Genomic DNA, 23,700 nt, shown 5'->3' with positions numbered 1-23,700 from the left:
CGGAGGCTTCGGCGTCTCAGTAACGGGAGAAGGAGAGACCAGAGAAGGCTCGGCCTCTGACTCCGACCCGTTGCTTAATGGGGAGAACCGGTTGAAAGTTTCTGTCGCGTGAATGAGCGACACCGGTTGAGAATTCCTACAGCATTCCCTTCCAAAAGCCATGAGAATATTGTCCAGCTGCGGGGACTGTGCGAGGGGATTTATACTACTATCTGTACTTATTGGTGGCACAGACGCTATTTCATCCTTTCCTACACTTAAATTACCCTTGCCTAACGATTGCGTCTGAATTGCTATCCTGGTCATAAGGCGATCGTTCTCCTGTATATTATGAGTACAGCGACTGCAATTAGAAGGCATAATGTTAATGTTACTACTTAGCTTCGGCTGGTGGAGGTCCTGACAAACCACATCCAGATAAAGCGTCCGGGGTGAAAAAGTTTAATGAAAAAAGTTGAGCGAGGGAATAAAATGTATATATAAATAGGTCATTAAAAAGTAAAAACTGTAAAGTTGGCAGGTAGCAAAGTAAAGTTAGCAACAAACCGCACAGCATCATGTAAACAAGTCTTTCAGCATGCTTATAGAGAGGGGCACTCAACATATGACACTGACACATTTGACGGAGGATTGGTTGAGAGAAATTTATAAGAAGATTGTGGGAACTTTACTGTTAGATTTCATAGCAGCCTTTGATATTGGCCATAACCTGTTATGAGAAAAAGTATGTGTTATGGCTTTTCAACCTCAGCCATATCGTGGATTCAGAGCTGTCTATCTAATAGATCTCAGAGAGGGTTTTCTTTTAAAGGAAGCTTCTCAAATGTCAAACATGTAAAGTGTGGTGTACCGCATGGTAGCTCTCAATGCCCTCTACTCTTATTTTGAAAACCTTTTTTTTTTACCAATGACTTGCCACTGGCATTTAACAAAGCATGTGTGTCCATGTATGCTGATGGTTCAACCATATACACATCAGCAACCACAGCTAAAATATTTGCACCTGGGGCCTGTGAAAAGACCCCCGGTGGCACATCTGGTGGTGTAGGTGTGTGTGTCAGTGCTGTATGTATTTGGAATTTCCAACACATGAATATTTCTTATAAAACAAGAAGTGACGCAGTCAGTCTTACCTCAACTCTTAGCCAACTCTTAACCCTCTGATTAAAATGAAGAGCAAGATGTGTGGCTCTGTTCTTGGCCAGCTGGAGCTTAACTAGGTCTTTCTATGCAGCACTTGACAGGACAAAAATCTAAGTAAAATACAATAAGAGTCTGCAGGACTTGCATTGTGGAGTGTGGTGTCAAAAAAGCAGAGCATCTCTTTATTACGGACAGATCTCTCCCCATCTTTACAACCATTGAATCTATATGTTTTGACTATGACAGTTTACAATCTAAGGTAACACCAAGTAATTGTGTCTCCTTAACTTGTTCAAACAGCCACACGATTCTTTACCAGATTCAGCTCAGGTCTAGAATTTAGGGAATGATTTGTACCAAATACAATGCTCTTAGTTTTAGAGATTTTCAGGACCAGTTTATTACTGGCCACCCACTCCAAAACACTGCAACTCTTTGTTAAGGGTTTGAGTGACTTCATTAGTTTTACCAAATGAAATATTAAAGCCACACGATACAGGCTTTCAATCCACACTAAAGAGTAGAACTATATTGACAAATTATACATAGCCAAACTATACAACATGGACGAGCATCCAACCTGGAGGAAAGTTTATTATTCTACAGTAGGCCTACATCTGTCAATCAGCTGATGGCCCAAATCAGCTCATCAACTCAGCCAGGGAAACACAGTAGCCTATTATGGGTTTTCACACCTTTCATTATGTGACAATGGATAGGCTAACGGATAGCCTACATCATTTACTGGAATATAATCAAATAATAAGGGGGTTATTGCACCAATCGATGGCACTAGATTATCGCCAGATTAAACCATCAATACGTGCTAAATTCACCCGCGCACTGATCTCAATTGCAACCATTATTGGTCACCTCCTTTACCACTCCCTAAAAGATTATGTCGGTGTTACCTTGGTCCTGCTTGCAACCAAAGTCTTTCAAGATACAGTATGTTGGCCCTCTAGGTTGGTGAGGTAATCAGAACAATTTAGGTCCTTTTTGAACAGACTAAAAGCGATTTATAGATTTGACAAGCATTTCCATACAATATATAAATAAAGGGGTTAATTGTTTACCAAGGCAAATCTACTGTGGCAATTTACCTGACACTTTGTATGAATGGAAACTAATGTTGATGTTACCTGCTGTTATTATTCTATTCTCCAAAAGTGTCTGGCATGGTCATTTCTTATCAAGATCGGGGGTACAATATTTGAAATGTCTATATAAATCAAGTCAATTGAACCCACATGGCTTCATTTCAGATACATTTTTGTACATTTGAATGTTTCAGTAATAGGACCTAGGCCTAGCGTTTGAGCGAGCAAGTCAATTATTTTGATAGCAAGCCCTGATCCCAATGACTCAACTGTCTCTGCATGGAGAGAACGAGAACTGGTCTTTTTCAGGGACTCATGGGGCTCATTTGAATTTACTGATGCAGCAGGAAAATTCTTAGTGACAAAAGAGTGATCAAGTTAAGATCTAACATCTGTATGTCACCTTTTGTCCCTCTATTGCAGTGTATTGTAGCTGTTTGGTGGTGGCATTTTGAGAGCAGAGTGAGGGGGGGGGGTTAAATAATAGATCCAGGACTGGATGTTTATTGCTGTTTTATCGCTGTCTCTTCACAAAGTGCCTTGCCCTTCACAGTTCTACCAGTTGTGTCTTAAAGACAGGCTGCAGTTGTCTCCAACAGCATTTTATGGAGAGTGCATTATGTTTTCATGAATTAAAGAGTACTGTGTGCACAAACTGCCTGTGGTAAATGTGACTGATACAAAAGATAGATTACACTTCCATAGCACCCAGCGCTGCGAGGTCAGCTGTCTCAAAGGCAGCCTCTAAGCTATGACAGAAAACTAAGCGATGCCTTCCTCTCTTTACATAAGACCCTGGTGAAATGAGAAATAGTGTAATGTAAACAGTTATTCCTTTCCATCTGGGGTCGTTGCCAAACTTCAGTCCTTTAGAGTGGCTGGTGTCATGATGACATAGTGTGGTAATTGGTCATTCATTAAACTAGTATAGCAGGTCAAGCGTAGCCTGAGTGCCAGTCTGTGTCCTGGCACTCAGGATAGGTCAGGTCAGAGCCATATATAGAGAGAGTTCAGCCAACTTCAACACACAACGCCATGTTGGTGTCCTTTTACTTTTTTATGATGCACATATGACACATTGTTGAACCATTGTTGAACCATTGTTGAACCATTGTTGAACCATTGCTAATAGTTGCCAATATTACTACAGCTTGAAGATTGTCATATTGTAATCGGTGTAGTGAATGTCCCAAACATTTCTGAATCCTACTATGGTTTCTACTTGTACAGTATTTTGTATTTCCATAGTAGCATTTCATGAAACACATTCATTGTCCTGTCACAAACAGCACCAGAGCCCAGCAGATGGAAAGGTCCCAGTAATATGTTGCAGATTCAATCAGTAAGTCACAACAGGATTCCTTCTAGAACTCAACAGGTGGATTCTGCAGCAGTAAGCATTTCTGCACTACAGGCAGAAGCAGGCATCATGCCGAGAGAGGAGGGAGGGGGGGTCAACATTCCAAGACACAAGAAAAACAAGAGAGACACGGACTGTGGTTTTGTTTGGTGAAACGGACATCGTGGTGCGGTCTAATCAAAGGCCGGCCAAAGTCACAGTGCTTATTATGAGGCTGGCTGCAGCCCTCATTCCTGCCACACAGCCAGGCCGTCACTGACCGGATTCAGCCCTGATTAGCTCAACAAGGAAAGTTATTGGCTGGAGGCAGTCAGCACTGCCTGTCTATATGCTGTCTGTTGGGGGATGGGATGGTGCACTGCAGATTGCTCTGTAAAACGACAGTAAATATGGGAGCTCTGGCCCTCCCACTATCCAGCAGCAGAGAGGAGAGCAGCCTGCATTCATTCCCCAGTTTTGTTGAAACTGTGTCTCCATTTAGGCCATCTCTCGCTCATCCATTATCCTCTTCTTCCTCCAGTACTGTCTGTCTCTCTGCATCTCTCCATTATCCTCTTCTTCCTCCAGTACTCTCTCATTCTGCATCTCTCCATTATCCTCGTCTTCCTCCAGTACCCTGTGTCTCTCTGCATCTCTCCATTACCCTCTTCTTCCGCTAGTACTCTCTGTCTCTCTGCATCTCTCCATAATCCTCTTCTTCCTCCAGTACTCTCTGTCATTCTGCATCTCTCCATTACCCTCTTCTTCCTCTAGTACTCTGTGTTTCTGCATCTCTCCATTACTTTCTTCTTCCTCCAGTACTCTCTGTCATTCTGCATCTCTCCATTACCCTCTTCTTCCTCTAGTACTCTGTGTTTCTGCATCTCTCCATTATCCTCTTCTTCCTCCAGTACTCTCTGTGTCTCTGCATCTCTCCATTGTCCTCTTCTTTCTCCAGTACTCTATGTGTCTCTGCATCTCTCCATTATCCTCTTCTTCCTCCAGTACTCTGTGTCTCTGCATCGCTCCATTATCCTCTTCTTCCTCCAGTACTCTCTTTGTCTCTGCATCTCTCCATTATCCTCTTCTTCCTCCAGTACTCTGTCATTCTGCATCTCTCCATTACCCTCTTCTTCCTCCAGTACTCTCTGTGTCTCTGCATCTCTCCATTATCCTCTTCTTCCTCCAGTACTCTCTGTGTCTCTGCATCTCTCCATTACCCTCTTCTTCCTCCAGTACTCTCTGTGTTTCTGCATCTCTCCATTATCCTCTTCTTCCTCTAGTACTCTCTGTCATTCTGCATCTCTCCATTACCCTCTTCTTCCTCTAGTACTCTGTGTTTCTGCATCTCTCCATTACTTTCTTCTTCCTCCAGTACTCTCTGTCTCTCTGCATCTCTCCATTATCCTCTTCTTCCTCCAGTACTCTCTGTGTCTCTGCATCTCTCCATTGTCCTCTTCTTTCTCCAGTACTCTGTGTCTCTGCATCTCTCCATTATCCTCTTCTTCCTCCAGTACTCTGTGTCTCTGCATCTCTCCATTATCCTCTTCTTCTTCCAGTACTCTCTGTGTCTCTGCATCTATCCATTATCCTCTTCTTCCTCCAGTACTCTGTCATTCTGCATCTCTCCATTACCCTTTTCTTCCTCCAGTACTCCCTGTGTCTCTGCATCTCTCCCTCACCCTCTCTGATTGCCCCAGACACATCTTTGTTCCAATTTGTAATCATGTAGTGAAGCAATGTCTGTGTGCATAACTACAATTAAGGTACATCCATCTATTTAGATCATCAGTCCAGTGCCCTTGTCATTTTTGCCAAGGATAATGTCCATTTTAATGATGATGATGGTTTTGATAGGGATGAAATACGTGTCAGTTCATTCTTGTCATTTATCACTACCTTGCATACTTTCTTTTGTTTGTTCAAACCTACAATAATGATAGACAAGACGCTAACGATGCAGCAGCAGCCTGTCGACGTTGTCACGTTTCTGCGGATGTGCACATGTAATGGATGTGCTTGAGGGAGCTCCATCCATTATGGGGGATAGGCTGGGCTGACAGCATGGGAAACACTGGCGGCATTGTGAATAGCGCTCCAAACTTACAGCGCACATGCTGCAGCCAGGTATCACACACATCTGTTCCATGTTGACTGGATGGAGGATGCTCCCTCTGGGGGACTGACACTTCATTTAGGCTCTTTTTCTTAGGAGTTTCTAGACGTGTACAGCTTGAGTTCAGTGGATTTCATTCTAAATGAAAAAGTACAGTCACTCAGTCATATTTTTTCCTTCAAGTACTACATGGCCATGGTCAATATATTCAGATTTAAAACATTAAAGGATAGAATCTTCTGAGAGTATAATGCAATTTTATTTTATTTCTGCTTTTAATTGTAGCTCAATATTTTACTGGGGGAAAAAATGTATGATGAAGATATTATACAGTACATTATAGAGCACTATCAGCCATTAATGGAAACATTACATGAGATTCGTACAGCCCTTCTCTATGTTACTTGGCAAGGTATAAAAGTTTTTCCCCTTCCTCCCTCTCCAGGTTCTTTTAAGTTTCCCTTGACCTCCTGGTGACATTCCCATCCATCTCGGGCAGCCAGCCGCAGCAGTTTGTTAGCCTGGGATTAGCCCCGTGGTGGAGCCCCATTCAGCATGACTTTTACTCCCTGTCCCTGGCTGTCCCTGTCTCTGTCCTCTTCACAGCCCTTCAGCCCTCCCCTGGCCTCGCCCCAGCACTCGATATGGGGGCGGCAGGGGTTAGGATTTAATTGCATGTTCAGCGCTATAACAGGCACTCTCTTTGGGTGCCTATTGGCGAAGCCCTGTCACAGAGCCAATAGTGATGTCTCCACCTTGTGAGGGGAATGAGAGTCACTGACCAGGCAGAGGTGGGGGGAGATGGGATAGGGGAGTTAAAACAACCATGGGGGCAGATGAGGTGTTAGATAGTTAAGGGCAGGCATGTATTTCTAGTCATTTAGCTCGCTGACGTAATACACGGAGGGAGATGGCTATTAATGTCTGCCTGTGAGTAATTGTTGCACATGGAGGTCTTAAGGTTACCTCTACAGTGCTGCCTTGGAATGCCAGATGGAATTGGAGGGCGTGTGCTCTTTGTTGCCTCTCTCAGTGCGTGCCAGCTCCACTCTCTGCAGTTGTCCCTGTTGATTTAGCCAGCTGCAAATGACACCTCACCAGGGTCAGCAGTATGAAGTGGCAGCCAGGCACTGAGATCTATAGTGAGGGGAGGGGGTTTGGAACAGGCTGAGGTGCCTTTTATCACTCCAGCCCTTTTTCTGCAAACCTTGTCTCCATCTCTACTGGGTAGAAGGGTTCAGTAAGGGTGAGTCATTAAAAGTTAAAGTACAAAGATTCAGAGCGTGGTTTAAATACTGTACAGAAATGTGCATGTTCACAAAGGTAGGGAATAAAGTGGTGATTAATCATAGAATGGGGCCTACAGCATGGGGCCTACAGCATGAGGCCTACAGCATGGGGCCTACAGCATGGGGCCTACAGCATGAGGCCTACAGCATGAGGCCTACAGCATGGGGCCTACAGCATGGGGCCTACAGCATGGGGCCTACAGCATAGCATGGGGCCTACAGTATGGGGCCTACAGCATGGGGCCGACAGCATGGGGCCTACAGCATGGGGCCTACAGCATGGGGCCTAAAGCATGGGGCCTACAGCATGGGGCCTAAAGCATGGGGCCTAAAGCATGGGGCCTACAGCATGGGGCCTAAAGCATGGGGCCTAAAGCATGGGGCCTACAGCATGAGGCCTACAGCATGAGGCCTACAGCATGGGGCCTACAGCATGGGGCCTACAGCATGAGGCCTACAGCATGGGGCCTACAGCATGGGGCCTACAGCATAGCATGGGGCCTACAGTATGGGGCATAAAGCATGGGGCCTACAGCATGGGGCCTACAGCATAGTATGGGTCCTACAGCATGGGGCCTACAGCATAGCATGGGGCCTACAGCAGAGCATGGGGCCTACAGCATAGCATGGGGCCTACAGCATGGGGCCTACAGCATGGGGCCGACAGCATGGGGCCTACAGCATGGGGCCTACAGCATGGGGCCTAAAGCATGGGGCCTACAGCATGGGGCCGACAGCATGGGGCCTACAGCATGGGGCCTACAGCATGGGGCCTAAAGCATGGGGCCTACAGCATGGGGCCTAAAGCATGGGGCCTAAAGCATGGGGCCTACAGCATGAGGCCTACAGCATGAGGCCTACAGCATGGGGCCTACAGCATGGGGCCTACAGCATGAGGTCTACAGCATGGGGCCTACAGCATGGGGCCTACAGCATAGCATGGGGCCTACAGTATGGGGCCTACAGCATGGGGCCTACAGCATGGGGCCTAAAGCATGGGGCCTACAGCATGGGGCCTACAGCATAGTATGGGTCCTACAGCATGGGGCCTACAGCATAGCATGGGGCCTACAGCAGAGCATGGGGCCTACAGCATAGCATGGGGCCTACAGCATGGGGCCTACAGCATGGGGCCGACAGCATGGGGCCTACAGCATGGGGCCTAAAGCATGGGGCCTACAGCATAGCTCCCAGCATGGCTCCCAGTTTGGTTCCCAGCTTAGCTGGGGCGGCAGGTAGCCTAGTGGTTAGAGCGTTGGACTAGTAACCAAAAGTGTGCAAGACCAAACCCCCAAGGTAAAAATCTGTCATTCTGCCCCTGAACAGGGCAGTTAACCTACTGTTCCTAGGCCATCATTAAAAATAAGAATTTGTTCTTAACGGACTTGCCTAGTAAAATAAAGATTTTTTTAAAAGCTCCCATTATAGCCCTGCATGTGTTTTGGAATTTACTGTAAGTATTTTAAACAATACATTCCACTGTATGTTGAATATAAAGCCTGGTTGCCGTTATACAACATCATTAGGAACGACGGTAGTACTTGCGTCTGACCCTGGATTCATGCTTAAACTAATGAAATCTTCAATACTTTCTGCTCCTATACTGATGAGTATATCATATGAGATGAGAGAGAAAAAATATATAAGAAAACAAAATTGCCTCTAGCTAAACAAACAATATTGGAATTGAAGAAGTACAAACACTGCTGATAATTGTGGCATGTTTTCTCCTCTGGAACATCATCATTGATAGTGATGTGTGGGTTGGTGTGCATCCTTGTGAAATACTGACAACACAATCAGATAGTGACAGATAGCACTAAGTCAGCTGACCTCCTAGTAAGGGTATCTGGATGTACTCTTGTCCCAGGGGAGTCAAGTGTTTAATAGACATTTGAAGTGCCTTTTGGATGAAGTTTTAATAGTAGTCTGCCAGGCTAATAGAACTCTCCTTTTAACACTTCCAATAATAAGCAGACATGTGCCGAGGAGAAAGAAAGTACAACATTGAATTCAGCATTGGGTTTAGGGCCGTCCAAATAAAAACTGTATTTTCTGTCTGACCTTCGCTCTGTGTTTGCTGCATGTTATTGGATTAGGAGTCTTTGTGCTGGGTAAATACGGGTAGTTTGTTTTCACACAGATTCAGGTTTAATTACTTTCTCGTACTCTAACTGATGTCAAGCATCTCTGGGTCCATAAAACAGATTCTCAGTGGCATTTTCAGTGGTGAAAATAATACTAAACACTGCTGCCATCCTCCTCCTAGGGGTGTTGTCTAATTGGAGCCAAGGGGTCCATTTTAATGATGTTTGTACACTGAAACACTAACTGTTTGTGAACCTGCACAAGGGCACGTTTATTGAGACATGTGACGAGACAATGGCAGCCAAAGAGCCAGCTAGAGCCTGTTAAATAGACAGCAACAGTGACGGGAGACTTTGGCTTGGCTGTCAGGTGCATTACAGATTTGCTGCGTGAATGTGTAACCTTGACACAGATGGAAATAAAGTCAAACTCAGTCAGGGATCTGTCTCTACTCTGTTTCAGCCTGCGTTCTGATTGACACACCTACGGGCGTTTAGCAGGATGTTGGTAGGGGCTCCTGAGACCATGCAGGGAGAGGAGTGCTGGGCATGGAGGAAATGGGATGGGGAGGGTTGGTTCCCACGTCGCCACTCATTTGGCCACAGCTGTGACTGACACATATTGTAACGGGGCATTTCACGCCCTGTTAGCTGCTCAGCCACCTCATAATTAGGGTAGTGTGTGTGTGCTCGAGTTCGGCTGATTTTAGAAGAACAAAATAATAGTTGGAGGTTTACAAGTATAAACTTGGGAGTTTTTTAACTGGGGAGTTACATTATATCCTGTAAGAGGCAGGCGGGATGTTTTCTCTGCTCTTAATGTCATCTTGTTACCTCAGAGGGTGATTTGTGCAAGGAAATGTACCTGCTGAGCAAATGATACTTGTAAAGCTTAGTCTTAATTCCATCCAGACTCTACTCAAATCAAATCAAATTTTATTGGTCACATACACATGGTCTACTGCAGTTCAATCACCAGAATAATGTGACTCTCAAGTCATCTCTGGTTTGAATCTCTTTTTGAAACACTCATTCGGGGAGCCATTTTGGGTGACCTTTCACTCTGGTCTTTTGCTCCTGTTCAGAAGTAGTCTGTTGTGAAGGAAGCTGATGTGAACTCATGTCCTACACCTGCAGTTCACCAGAACTGACAAAAGTTACAGAATAGACTCATTCATTCAGGGCAACCTATCCCTGCTAGTCATGTCAGCATGAGTATGTTATACCACTGGCCAGAGGAAAATGGTTTCCTCTTTTAGACCACTGGTTGCCTTGTATAACATTTTTAAATGTTCTTCAGTGTACAACATGTGCAAGGACATGAACTGAAATTACATCTCCTGATCATTTAGGTTTGAATGGGTTAATACATTTTATTAACCCATTCCTCCTCTGGTCTCCTGTACAGAGGAGACCAGAGGGCTCCCGAGTGGCGCAGCGGTCTAAGGCACTGCATCTCAGTGCTAGAGTTGTCACTACAGGCCCTGGTTTGATTCCAGGCTGTATCACAACCGGCCGTGATTGGGAGACCCATAGGGCGGCGCACAATTGGCCCAGCGTCGTTGGGGTTTGGTCAGGGTAGGCCTTCATTGTAAATAAGGATTTGTTCTTAAATGACTTGCCTAGTTATATAAAGGGTCAATAAAAAACAGACGGGAAGTCATGGCACAGAGAGCAGAGCATTTTTGTTTTGAATGAATCCCCATAGTAAAGGACAGTCATGTTGCTCAAGTGGACAACACATACAGCCCTATCCAAGGTTTCTAAGCAACCAGACCCTGACATACATCAACACAATGCATAGAACCACTCTGAGAAGACTGGTTTGTGTGTTACCACCATAATTACCACTGTAGTTAGTTACTACCATTTTTACAGCTACCTCTCATTTCAATATGCATATTCCACTATAGGATTTAGCCCAATGTAGCAGTAAATGAATTGTGTGGTGCGAGAGTAGTACTGTGCGTTTCACAGCGTTTCCGCAAGTCATTGTGTATAACGGTAATTACGGAGATCTTCTCTCGAGCTAATTGCCGTGCGTTGTTATAACTGTGAGAGCCAGGCATCAGAACCTAAGGAATAGCACTGTGGGAAAAACCTTGGTTGGATAGTTATATGGATAGTAATATTGTAATCCTTGATTAGGGTTTAAAAGCCAAGGGCAGAGCTGTACAAATGTAATGGCTTTCCTGATCTTATGACCTATGAGCTCACCACTCGCATAGTCAGACAAAAGCAGAAAGGACACTCTTGTGATGTATACTCTGGGGGGCAGGATATCTGGGATAAGGGTTGCAAAGCTACCGCTAATTTACCAAATGTTACCAGAATATTGAGTAATTTTGGTAATTAACAGCTAATCTATGGCGCAGGATATAACTTAAACTTCAATAACTTCATATACATAGTATTCATTTTTTAATATCTGTCCATGTTGTCAATGAGTTTCTAGTGGATAGACCATATGGTTCAATAGAAAATTGCCCAATTAAAAAATATCTAATCAATAATAGTATTATTTTCCATTAACTCTGCAACTCTTCCAACTATTGACTTTTTCGAAACTGCCACCAGTTGGTGCCAAAACATTTACAACAAAGACATATTGACATACAGTTGTAAAATAAATACAAGTATGTGAAACATGCTGAATATTAAACACCAATGGTACTCACAAAGTTGATTGTTTATATTTAGGTTAATGTTTTGCAGTTTTGTCATAATTTGTTGATGTTATTCACATTTTTAAATCCTCTTATTTGATTTGTTTATTTATTTTACATGTGATAAGGCCATGGAGGGCTAGAGATAATTTACAGACACCTGTGATAATCTGAAGTACCCATAACTACCCATTAGAAGGTTTACAGTAATATACTTTCACTTTGCAACCCTATCTATGAAATGTTATGTTGACCTTGTGGAAAGGTAAATTCTCCATTATGTTGCATTTGACTGATTGAATGTCTGCTTAGCAGATGCAGGGGTCATTCACTAGCCTTCCATAAAATGTACAGCTCTGTTGTAGTCCATCTCTCTCTTGTCAACACCACGCCCCCACCCCCTCCTCCTCTCCCAGGGGTGTTTTCCTTCGGAGGAGGTGGAGTAGGTGGGGTACGGTGTCATCATTACAGTAGCGTATGGTCTCACCAGGGATTTCTGTCTTGGAGAGGGAGACTCATTGATCATGATCCAGAGTCCCCAGCTATGATGATAAGTATGATGATGAACGATCCGCCCTGGACCTGACAGTAGATTTTTCACTCATCACACCGAGGAGGGGGTATACGTGGCTGGCTCTAGCCTTTTGGTGGCCCTAAGCAACAGAAAAAATGTTGTGGCCCCCCCAATTGATGGTGGATTTAAGGTAAATTTCCTGCAATTTTATAACAAATGTCATGGAATTCTACTTACGGTATTTTGCCATCGGGCAGAGAGACATTTTTGCAATTTTAAAGCAAGTTTTCTGCAGTTCTACACATTTCGATTTGAGGCAAAGAGAATATTTTGCAATTTTATAACACATTTCCAGCAATTCTACTAATTTTGACATGTGGCAGAGTGAAATTGTTGCAGTTTTAATGCTAATTTCCTGCAATTCTGCTCATTTTGCTATGAGGTGGCAATTTTTCTTTCAGTTTTAAAGCTAATTTCCTGCAATTCTACACATTTTTCCATGACTTATGCCATGTTAATGATAACTGAATGATAATGACTAACAAAGTCAATTGGGGCACCCTGGAGGTTTAGATAACTGGCAAGACTAAACTTACCAATCTAAAAATTGTTAGCTGGCACGAGTAAATGAGTGACTATCAGTGAATGACAAAATTAGAAAAACTGCTGATGCACAACCAAATTTCTAACTTACATCTTGTGTATTCTACTATTCTAACTCCAACAGTAAGTTGAAACCCAACTGAGTATCTTTTTTTGTTCGTCGCTTATGCCTGGAGCCGGCCCTGGGTGTGTGTCTCAGCACCAGACAAAGGTCCAGTGTCAGCGTCTGACGTGACCATTTGTTCTCTGTGAAGTGTATATGTCAAGTTGAAAGCTTATTACAACAAAGAGAGCAGAAGTGATAGATTGAAAGGCAGACTCTGAAAGTCCTCCAGAAGCTGTGAATCACCCAAACAGACCTCTAGCTAGTAATGCAATAGAGTTCCATCAACACAGACTCATCTTCTCCACTGGCCAGATTGATAAGTAATGGGAGAAGTTTTCAGGAGCTGGTGAGGTATGGAGTAGAACTTCAAATAAAGGGGGTGGGGGTGGCTGGAGTGGAACACACAACTCCCTCTAAGGCCCCCTGGAGCTCCGACAGAGACAAGGTGCTACAGGCTCTGGCGATGGCACTGTGATCGATGCAACTGTTATTCGGGAGGCGGCAACGGGAGAAGGAGGGGTTGGCCCCATGAGGCCATTTTTGCCGTGGCTTCCCGGCCGACAGGCACACATACACTCACGCACACACAGGAAGGCCATTAATTGTCAGCAGCGAAGTGTTCTTCTTCCTCCAAGTATAGTTTATTTTCAAGGCCAAGAACATCATAACCATTATGGTTGAAGGTTACCCAGGGGGTAAGATGCTTTATCTCATTAAACACTTATGAGGGGTGGTACAGTGTAGACTTTATGACGTCTTGATGGCAGGAGCAGGGGACATTGCTCAAAATCACAGCAGTGTTCTACTAGACTCAAGTGTAGGGAAGTATTTACCAGAATGGAGTTTATTAGGTCACAGGGTTAATTGAATGATTGACCTGCTGCATTTTAATGAAAGTGAGAGGACACAAAATAGAAATCGATGGGTTTTATTAACAATGGTGGGGAATGCATTGGAGCCTGAAAAAATGTGTTTTTCTCAGGGTTACTATTCCCCCGAATGCATTGCTGTATATTGTATTCCAAAAACAAATTACAATACTAACGAAGAATCTCTCAATTCCATATACATTTTCTGTACATAATGCCTATACCTATGTCATTGCTCAGGAAGAAGCATGTTCTGTTTCTTATCCTGGTTCCAGTAGGTGTTGATAAGGTTCCATGGGGCCCATAGATCTGTTTCCACTGCCATCTAAAGCAGGCCCCCGTCAAATAAACTATGGACAGGTCTCCAGAGCAGTCTGGCTGGCTGCTCCACAGGTCTCCAGAGCAGTCTGGCTGGTTGGCCCAGAGGTCTCCAGAGCAGTCTGTCTGGCTGCTCCACAGGTCTCCAGAGCAGTCTGTCTGACTGCTCCACAGGTCTCCAGAGCAGTCTGTCTGGCTGCTCCACAGGTCTCCAGAGCAGTCTGTCTGGCTGTTCCACAGGTCTCCAGCGCAGTCTGTCTGGCTGCTCCACAGGTCTCCAGAGCAGTCTGTCTGGCTGCTCCACAGGTCTCCAGAGCAGTCTGTCTGGCTGCTCCACAGGTCTCCAGAGCAGTCTGTTTGGCTGCTCCACAGGTCTCCAGAGCGGAGTAGTCTGGCTGGCTGACTAGCTGGGTCCTACTGGTGGATGGAGGGAGTTGGAGCTTTGAGCTCTGCTAATGGGAAAACAGACAAATCACTGGCAACCCAGACACCGCAGCCTTCAGCAGACACATTGATGTCCAGACGCACTACAGTACGTGACTGCACATGCTGACTGTTCCCCTCTCACATCGCCCCTCGTCCCCCTTCCCTCCCCTCCATTCTCTTTTCAACAAAACCCAAATGTCAGGTCAGTCTCAGAACAGTAGAGTATCTCTTGCGCACCACAATATTCCCCTGCCATCAGGGGCAGGACAATCTTGGGTGGCCGTAAGGAGACGTAGTGTATACTTACTGTATTCAGATACAGAGGAAAATGACTAAGGCCCTGTCATTCATGTTTCTATTGCAGCTCTACGTGACAGGATGAAAGTCTAATTGTGCAGAATGGTGTGCAGTAAAAGTTATTGAAGTAGGCGTCCAGTGTCGAGCCACTGCTTTGCCCTTTAGAAAGATACTGAACAGGATCTGGCAAATGAAAAGGATGTCTCAACATATAAAGCGTTAACATACAGTATGTGTTGCTACCATGTGACAGGTGTCATGGAGGGTTTAAGAATAGTTTATATATTCCAGCCAGTCCACTGACATGTCCTTGTTGTTTTTCTCCCTCTCTGACCAGGCTAACCATCCACGCTGAGTGTCCCATGCACTTGGAGGATTTCCCCATGGATACACATGCCTGCCCTCTGAAGTTTGGGAGCTGTAAGTCTCTCTAGATATACATCTGATTCTGGTCCATATAGCTGACATCACAGAAATAGAGGTCATAGATTAAAATCAAATCCAATTTGATTTGTCACATGCGCCGAATACAATGAAATGCTTACTTACAAGCCCTTAACTGTAAAAAGTTATACATTTCATAAAAAGTAACTCAATAAAATAACAATACCGAGGCTATATACAGACATGTTAAACAATGTATACATGTATATACGTGTATACATGTTAAACAATGGTCTGTTGTTCTCCACCATATCAATCAAAGGTTTAAATCCATTTAATCTGGCCGCAGCCTTGGACCGTGTGAATTGCATGTGGAGTGTAATAGACATCTTGTCCATTAGTTCTGTCTCCATCCCTGCCGCTTATGGGTCCTTTTGTAGAGCAGAACTTTTTGTGGAAGGCACTACACAGTGCACAGATCCCCTCGTGCACTCAACGTCATCGAGATTTGTCGAGTTTCCTTGTAGGCGGGCTATTTTGCGGGGAAAACTATGTCAAACTCATTTAGCCCTGGAGGACGCTTTTGGTCTTTAACGAGGTCCGGAGGGCCGCACTGAATTTTGCCGGGGCGGCAGTGTAGACTAGTGGTTAGAGCATTGGACTAGTAACCGGAAGGTTGCAAGTTCATACCCCCGAGCTGACATGGTACAAATCTGTTGTTCTGCCCCTGAACAGGCAGTTAACCCACTGTTCCTAGGCCGTCATTGAAAATAAGAATTTGTTCTTAACTGACTTGCCTAGTTTAATATAAAATGTCTTCTATCCATCGTTTTAAAAATTTCCGATGCTCCCTGACTGTCTAGCTTTCATTTTGCAAATGATTATCGAGCTGGACACAGTCAAGAAACTGTTTGAATGTAGATCCATTACCCACGGGCCGTATGTTTGACAACCCTGCTCTAAGTCGTAAGTTTCACAGCGTATAGAACAGGGACATGTTATTTTATAAGTTATTGTTCCTAGAAATAAGAACTCTGTCAATGACATATTAAAGGTCAGAGTGACTCGGAGCTGGCCATGGCGTTGTGAATAAAACATCAGGCGGCCAATAAAACAAAAGGAGCCCTTTCAGGGCCGTTGTTTCCTTCGGCGAGCAGGGCTCTGATTGGCAGACTGTCACAATGCCCCCTTCGGCACGGCTCCTCTTCTGATCTGTATTTATATCAACGGAAATCCGCTGCAAAGCCCAGGAACAATCGTCTCCTTAACGCAACGGCACACGGTTGGCAAGTAATTAGCGGCTTTTGTTGAGGCCTGACGTGCTACAGGCAATCTGCTGCAGCACTGTGCGCCGCTCGCCCCAATCACCGCTATTTTACATGACATTTATTTTCATTGGAAATGGCACAGCAATCACAAACATAATGTAGAGGCCTTTTATTCTCCCTCCCTGCGAGCTCTGAACCTCTCAGGGTTTCACATTCTGAATATAAGCTAAAGAGAGCCAGGGTTTGTTTTGTCCCTCTAGATATAAAATAATTTGGCTGTAGATTTATGATGCTATGTTGTTCATAAAGGGGATCTCCGAGCCAGACAGGTTGCTGTAACAGAACAAGGCAGATGTACCTAAAGTACAACATTTAGATGCAGTTTTGCTCATTCAAATATTCTATCGTTTTTTTAATCATGGGATCAGTAAATGCCTGCCCCAATCATATTTTTTTGTTCTGGATTTTAGTGAGCAGCAATATTTATGCATGCTGCATTATCCTTACAACTGGTTATGGAGACTTGTATCCTCGACTTTATGCAGACATGAAATTCAGCATATACGTTCTGCGCCGATTCAGAGACAATGGACATCCAGAGAGAATTGCCATCCTCACTCTCCTACTTTCAGAGCATAAGTGTAGTGAATGATTTCAAAGCCTTGGATAGTGGGCCCAATCTGTACTGTGCAATGAAAGTGTTTGACATAGTTGACCTTCTCTGCTGAGCAGAGCTGAGAGTCTGACCACACCGAGTAGATGGAGACATAGAACACACACGATGACAGAATAATACCCTTCATTACCAATTACAATTGTTGTAGATGAAGAAGCATTCAAGTAGATGCATGAACTATTTTTATTAATGATCTCCCATGAGTATAAAACAATAATTTCTCTGTGGCTATCAACATTTAATTAGCAAACCTCAGGCAGATGTGTGAATGATGATGTTATTGGTGCTCAGCTGGGTGTTTTCACCATCCTCCATCTGCTCTTCTACTGCAGTGTGTGTGTGTGTGTGTGTGTGTGTGTGTGTGTGTGTGTGTGTGTGTGTGTGTGTGTGTGTGTGTGTGTGTGTGTGTGTGTGTGTGTGTGTGTGTGTGTGTGTGTGTGTGTGTGTGTGTGTGTGTGACTGTGTCTTTAAATGCTTTTTAAGCTCCTTTCCCTAAGATTGACCTTGTGGATTTTAAGCCCCACTTTTGACATCATTCCTTGTGCTGATGTACCCTTCAGTTCAAGGTGCCAAATGTATAAACTAATCAAAACACATGGCTGCCTGCTTTTATTAAACTCTCATTCAAATAGATGTCATTGATATGCATTTATTCAGATCGATGCCCCTCCCCCTTCTTATTACCATTGATTTGCCATCATCAGAATCAGCCAATTGTAGCACTGCTGCATTATTTACTCTACATGGAAACTGACATGTTCTACTCTCATTTTTTGTCACTTCCTCTACCGGTGTGTCTGTCTATCCATTCTCTCTCTCTCTCTCTCCCTCTCTCTCTCTCTCAGATGCGTATACAAACAATGAGGTTGTCTATCTCTGGACCAAAGGAGATGAGGGCTCTGTAGTCGTAGCAGATGATGGGTCAAGGCTAAACCAGTATGACCTACTGGGCCACGTTATTGGGAAAGAATCTATGATTTCCAGCACAGGTAGCCCATACAACATGCCTGCCACTTTCAAATGAACATGCAATTCCAGCACAGGTTCTATTATACCATATGATCATGTCATTAACACTGAGATAACATCAGAACAAAGTTGTTCACTCATGGAACATCTGCTTTCAATTTCTCACGATAACCTTTCTTTTCAGCTCCTGGCTTGCAAGACAATTTGGATTAATTCATTTCATTTCTCTCGCATATACTTACAGATTCTATTTGTGTCTTTTTGTAAAGTTATTTATCTGAGCTGTTCTGCAAGCGGCTGCCTCATCGATTTGTCTCTGCTAGTATTATTGGGGTCAGTGCGGTCTCACCACTGAAAGGAAGACTTGCTGAGTTTGGGGAAAGGAGGTAAACACTGATCACTGAATGCAGGGACTTTCTTATAGGCTGGTGGAGAAATACTGACAAACTCTCCTGTTATCCAACACTACATCTGTGAACAAAATGGAATATGTGTAAATGCAGGGTAGATGAAGAAGAAGATTCATCTTTGTGGCCTCTCCCATTTACATGTTATTTGATGGAAGAACACACAGGCACTCTGATTTCAGATTGAAACACACATTGATCTGCCCAGTTTCAGCAAGTATTTTTTTAAATGGTAGCCAAGAGTAAAACTATTCAACTTTTTCAGTAGTAAGATAATTATTCAGCAGTAGTAGAAAGATAAGGAGCCTTGGAGCAGAAGGGAGAACTGCACTTTTCCTCTGATTGAGCTCTGGTCTGAAAGCCATTTGAATTGGCACTGAATTATAGGACACTCTGTCAGCCAGCACTGTTGATCAGCCATTCATTTGATCTTCAATTCTGATTGCTATAGCTGCTGCGAAATCCCTTTATCTACAACACCCACAATACTGAGTTTTTGTTCTCTCGCTTTCCTCTTGGGAGAGTGTCAACCTGTTTTTGCCAGGCAGAGACAGCTATTCAAATTAGGGAAGCTTTTTAAGTGTCTTGCTCTCAAAGAGACAGGTCTCTGTGAGATAAAGATGGTGTCTAACCTCTATTTATTCACTGTGATGCACTAGGGCACTTTGTCTCACTTCTCTCATTGTCTCAGTCTGGTTGCATGGTTGCAGTGATAGAGGCAGGCATGGTGAGGCAGATAGGGACTGAGGAGGGTTGTCCTATAGAGTAAGGGACACCTGAGGTGTGGTAGAACCGTCCTTTGTGTATATTCACTGTAACACCACATGGACTCCTCATACTGTCATCCAGGAAATAGATTCTCAGCACATTGGGGGCTGTGGATCATGTGCTGCAGGATATGTTTTTAAAACACAGTTAATCATACTGTATCACATATTTATTTTCCTGAACCCACACAGTGAGGTGTGCTGTTCTCAGCCTCTCACACATACCAGCACTTGTTTGTCAGCGTATTACTGATGCCACTGCAGCCAGCTCTCCTCTCCCCCTAACCCTAACCCTTCCGGTCAATAGATCTAATCCAGACCAACAGTGGAGGGAAAACCAATCTCTCCCTTTCACAACCAGACACTGTGATAAACAAGCGATCAGTTAACCTCCACTCTCACAAACAGATATTCTGCTTCCCACAGGATCCCAGTGCTGTGCTAGCATACATGTGGCTGTATTAACACGATCCCAGTGCTGTGCTAGCATACATGTGGCTGTATTAACACGATTCCAATGCTGTGCTAGCATACATGCATGTTGTATTAACTTTCATAAATATAGTTCTGAATATTTCAGCAGAGTCCTTGTGTTTGTCTGGACTGAACATGAGCTGTATTAATAATTCATGTCCTCTGCATCTCTCTCGTTCTCTGTCTCCCCCCCCCCCCCCCCCCCCCCCTCCTCAGGAGAATATGTAGTGATGACAACGTATTTCCATTTGAAAAGGAAAATTGGCTATTTTGTGATTCAAACCTACCTTCCGTGCATCATGACTGTCATCCTGTCTCAGGTCTCCTTCTGGCTAAACAGAGAGTCGGTTCCCGCCCGCACTGTATTCGGTGAGTGTCTTCCCTTATCTCCTTTACCCCGAAATGCACTTAATGAGTGATTGAACCATTCCGACAATTTGGAGTGTGGCAACAATGGAGCTGTTGTTTAAATTATGAAGCTACATCAAAACAAGCGTTCAGCAACGGCAGCTTACGCATTTGTGGAGCAGCTTTTGTTCACATCATCAGATGCATTCAGTAAATTGGCGTGCCAGGGGAGGGTAGAAAAAGTTCAATCTTTCCCACAGTGAAGTGTAAAAAGCAGCTTGGTGCCCATGTTGGCTTTGCTGGGCCCTGGACAGTGATGAATTTGGGTTTTAAACTGTGCTTGGATCACAGGATTGACCTGTAATTAACTTGGCCACCATAAAACCACCTAATTAATTACAGATTAACGCAAGCAAACTTGGAAAGGAATTAAGTCGGAGAAAGTGAGGCCGTTCACCCCCGGGGACAGAGTGATACAAGTTTTGCAGTGGCATCTCTCTCGGCGGGGTATTGAACGTGCTTTGCAGAAAGTTTAAGCCGGCCAAGTTTTAAGAGATTATTGCTTATTGATCTCTTGCTAACTTTGGCAAGGTGTCTGGCTTTGTCAACACTTTTTTGGGGGGCAGACGTATCAGATGCAATGCACAGCTGATCCTGTCAGCATAGCTATGGAGACTTAGAAAGGGTGAGATCCTGCTTCCTCTGTGATGGGTCAGAATGAAAGATGAGCTCTGACAATTTGAGTTGGTAGACTAGAAAGCAACGGCAGCCCATTCAGGCTTAGGGGAAATGATAGTAACAGACAAGTTGTGCTCAGTCCTCCAAAAGCAATGTCAAGGTAAATAATGAAAACAGTCAAACCTCAAGTTGGAGAAAGCATTTCCTAATCTAGGACTAAAACTTTAATTTAAACGACAGCTGAAGGCCAAGAAACTTCAAGAAAGGGACGTATCGTATGGTCTCCTGACACATATAGCATTATTGTAGGCTGGCAGTAAAACACTTTGCTTTCAAATTACTCAGAAGATCTGGTATAGATATTTAGTCTGATAGTGTTGTTACAGTTCAGACTAGCTGGCGCATGTGAGTCACTAACACCTAGAAATGTGTCTTTTCACCACAGGTGATGTGGTGCATGACACTATAGCACTTCATACAGAGACTAACAGTTCTGGAAACATGACTTGGGGAAATCGGAGTAATTAGAAAAACATTGATCTCACTACCTAGTGCCTCTCATGTAAAGAAGTCAACCAGCATATGTTTATTTTAACCAGTTTACCCCACACTATTCCCCCTCCTCTCTCCTCGGTCATGGACAGCCACGGCTTCGCCTCTCAGCCTGCCATGAGGAGAGTGTCATGGCAACCCAAAGTGCCTCCCCCAGCAGAGAGAGCAAACCTCTGTTTGGCGGTTAATTAGTGTTTCAGAACAGAGCAGGGCAGGGCATGCTGCGGAGCACAGTGGAGGAATGCACTTGCTAGCCACCTTGATTTGTTTGGATTTGCTTTGCACATAAGGTGCACATAATTCACATTCTTACAGCCATGCAGAAATGATCTGGTATTTTTCTCTGGCACAATCCCCTTGGCCACATACATTTTCTCCATGATCTATGTCCCCTCTTCCTGTCATGAAGGAGGGGACCTCATCCCACCTCTATGACTATCTCCCTTGTAAAACAAAGGCCTTTCATTGCCAAGAAAAGTCACAGTAAGAAGCTGTTGTTCGTGAAAGGGTTGACAGAATGTATTTCTTCATGTATTCTAATGGAGGTTCAGTTGAAACAAGGCCAAGGCCATTGGGAACCGTTCAGCAAACACTGCAGTATGTGACTTCTGCTGCGATGTTAAGCTTATGCACTGAAGAAGTGTTTGTTGGGTACACAGAATGAACAAACTCTCACTTGTAATGGAGGTGCACGAAGGCACAAGATTGTTTAAGAGACGGGTGTGGAATTGTCGAAAATGTGAATTGCCTCAGGGAAGAGGACTGATGAAGCGCCCAGGTAAACAGGTGTCCTTGTAGGAAAGATGTTTGTTCTGCAGCATAGTTAAGCTGCAGGCCTACAGGTCCTGGTTGGTCAGGAGCTGGAAGGTCGTTTCAGATTCAGACTACCCTGGACAGTCACTTCAACTGCTATTCACAACCAGCCCCTGACTGGACAGTCACTTCAACTGCTATTCACAACCAGCCCCTGCCAACCTCCTGCTCTCTGAACCATCCACAGGGCTTTAAAACTGTCTAAATATTTTAGGAGAAACTGCTCACTTGTCTCGTATAAAGAGCATGAAAGTTGATATTTCATTAATCATTTGTTCCCTGGCGGGTTGCCAGGTTGGAGTATCTGGCTGGCTTGACCTGATATTTTGTGTGGATAATCCCTATATCATTTTCTCATTCACCAAGTGTAATTTGTGATTTATTGTTTGAGCAGACGTATTACACTGTGGACACAATACAATACAATCTCCATTGACATTCTGCCTAATTTGATATTGATATTTTTTAATTGCCTGATATTCTTTAATATGGGGAGATTGCAACTCCTCTGTTGTTAACATTTGCCAGTTGTCAATATTTTCAACAACTTCAGAACTGATAAAAGACTAACATTAAATTATGCTACAGCTTTGAAGATTACACAATAAAGTATATGCAACCTGACAAACATAATAATGTATATATAGTTATACACTATATTACAAAGGTATGTGGACACCCATTCAAATTATTGGATTCGGCTATTTCAGCCACACCCGTTGCTGACAAGCATTGGCTGGAGTGGTGTAAAGCTCGCCGTCATTGGAGAAGTGGAAATGCGTTCTCTGGAGTGATGAATTACGCTTCACCATCTAGCAGTCCGACGGACAAATCTGGGTTTGGCGGATGCCAGGAGAACGCTACTTGCTCCAATGCATAGTGCCAACTGTAAAGTTTGGTGGACTGGGGCTGTTTTTTGTGGTTTGGGCTAGGCCCCTTAGTGCCAGTGAAGGGAACGCTAGAGCATACAATGACATTCTAGACGATACTGTGCTTCCAACTTTGTGGCAACAGTTTGGGGAAGGCCCTTTCCTGTTTCAGCATGACATTGCCCCGATGCACAAAGCGAGGTCCATACAGAAATTGTTTGTCAAGATCGGTGTGGAAGAACTTGACTGGGCTGCACAGAGCTCTGACTTTAACCCCATCGAACACTTTTGGGTTGAACTGGAACACCGACTGCGAGACAGGCCTAATCGCCAAGCATCAGTGCCCGATCTCACTAATGCCCTTGTGGCTATAAAAGTCCCTGCAGCAATGTTCCAATGTCTAGTGGAAAGCCTTCCCAGAAGAGTGAAGGCTTTTATAGCAGCAAACGGGGACCAATTCCATGATTTTGGAATGAGATGTTTGACGAGTAGGTATCCACATACTTTTGGTCATGTAGTGTATATTCTGCATAAATCAACAGTAAGACCACAAGCCCCACAGGTTCACATTGAGTTTACCTCTTCATCTGCACAAGCCCCACAGGTTCACATTGAATTTACC

The 23,700-nt window shown here is 44.1% G+C and overlaps 1 protein-coding gene across 3 annotated transcripts in view; it reads left to right on the top strand.

Moving 5' to 3' along the window:
* The window catches only part of LOC109874123 (gamma-aminobutyric acid receptor subunit alpha-3-like), a 139,763-nt gene that overhangs the window by 101,899 nt on the left and 14,164 nt on the right, over positions 1-23,700 (top strand). For all 3 annotated transcript variants that reach the window (XM_020465913.2, XM_020465914.2, XM_020465912.2), the window contains exons 6-8: positions 15,211-15,293; positions 18,047-18,190; positions 20,035-20,187. In XM_020465913.2, the coding sequence (XP_020321502.1) occupies positions 15,211-15,293; positions 18,047-18,190; positions 20,035-20,187 (380 nt within the window). The remainder of the gene's footprint in view (positions 1-15,210; positions 15,294-18,046; positions 18,191-20,034; positions 20,188-23,700) is intronic.

Source organism: Oncorhynchus kisutch, linkage group LG29 (assembly GCF_002021735.2).
Source record: "Oncorhynchus kisutch isolate 150728-3 linkage group LG29, Okis_V2, whole genome shotgun sequence".
Lineage (NCBI taxonomy): Eukaryota > Metazoa > Chordata > Actinopteri > Salmoniformes > Salmonidae > Oncorhynchus > Oncorhynchus kisutch.
This window is presented reverse-complemented; position numbering and strand designations above follow the sequence as displayed.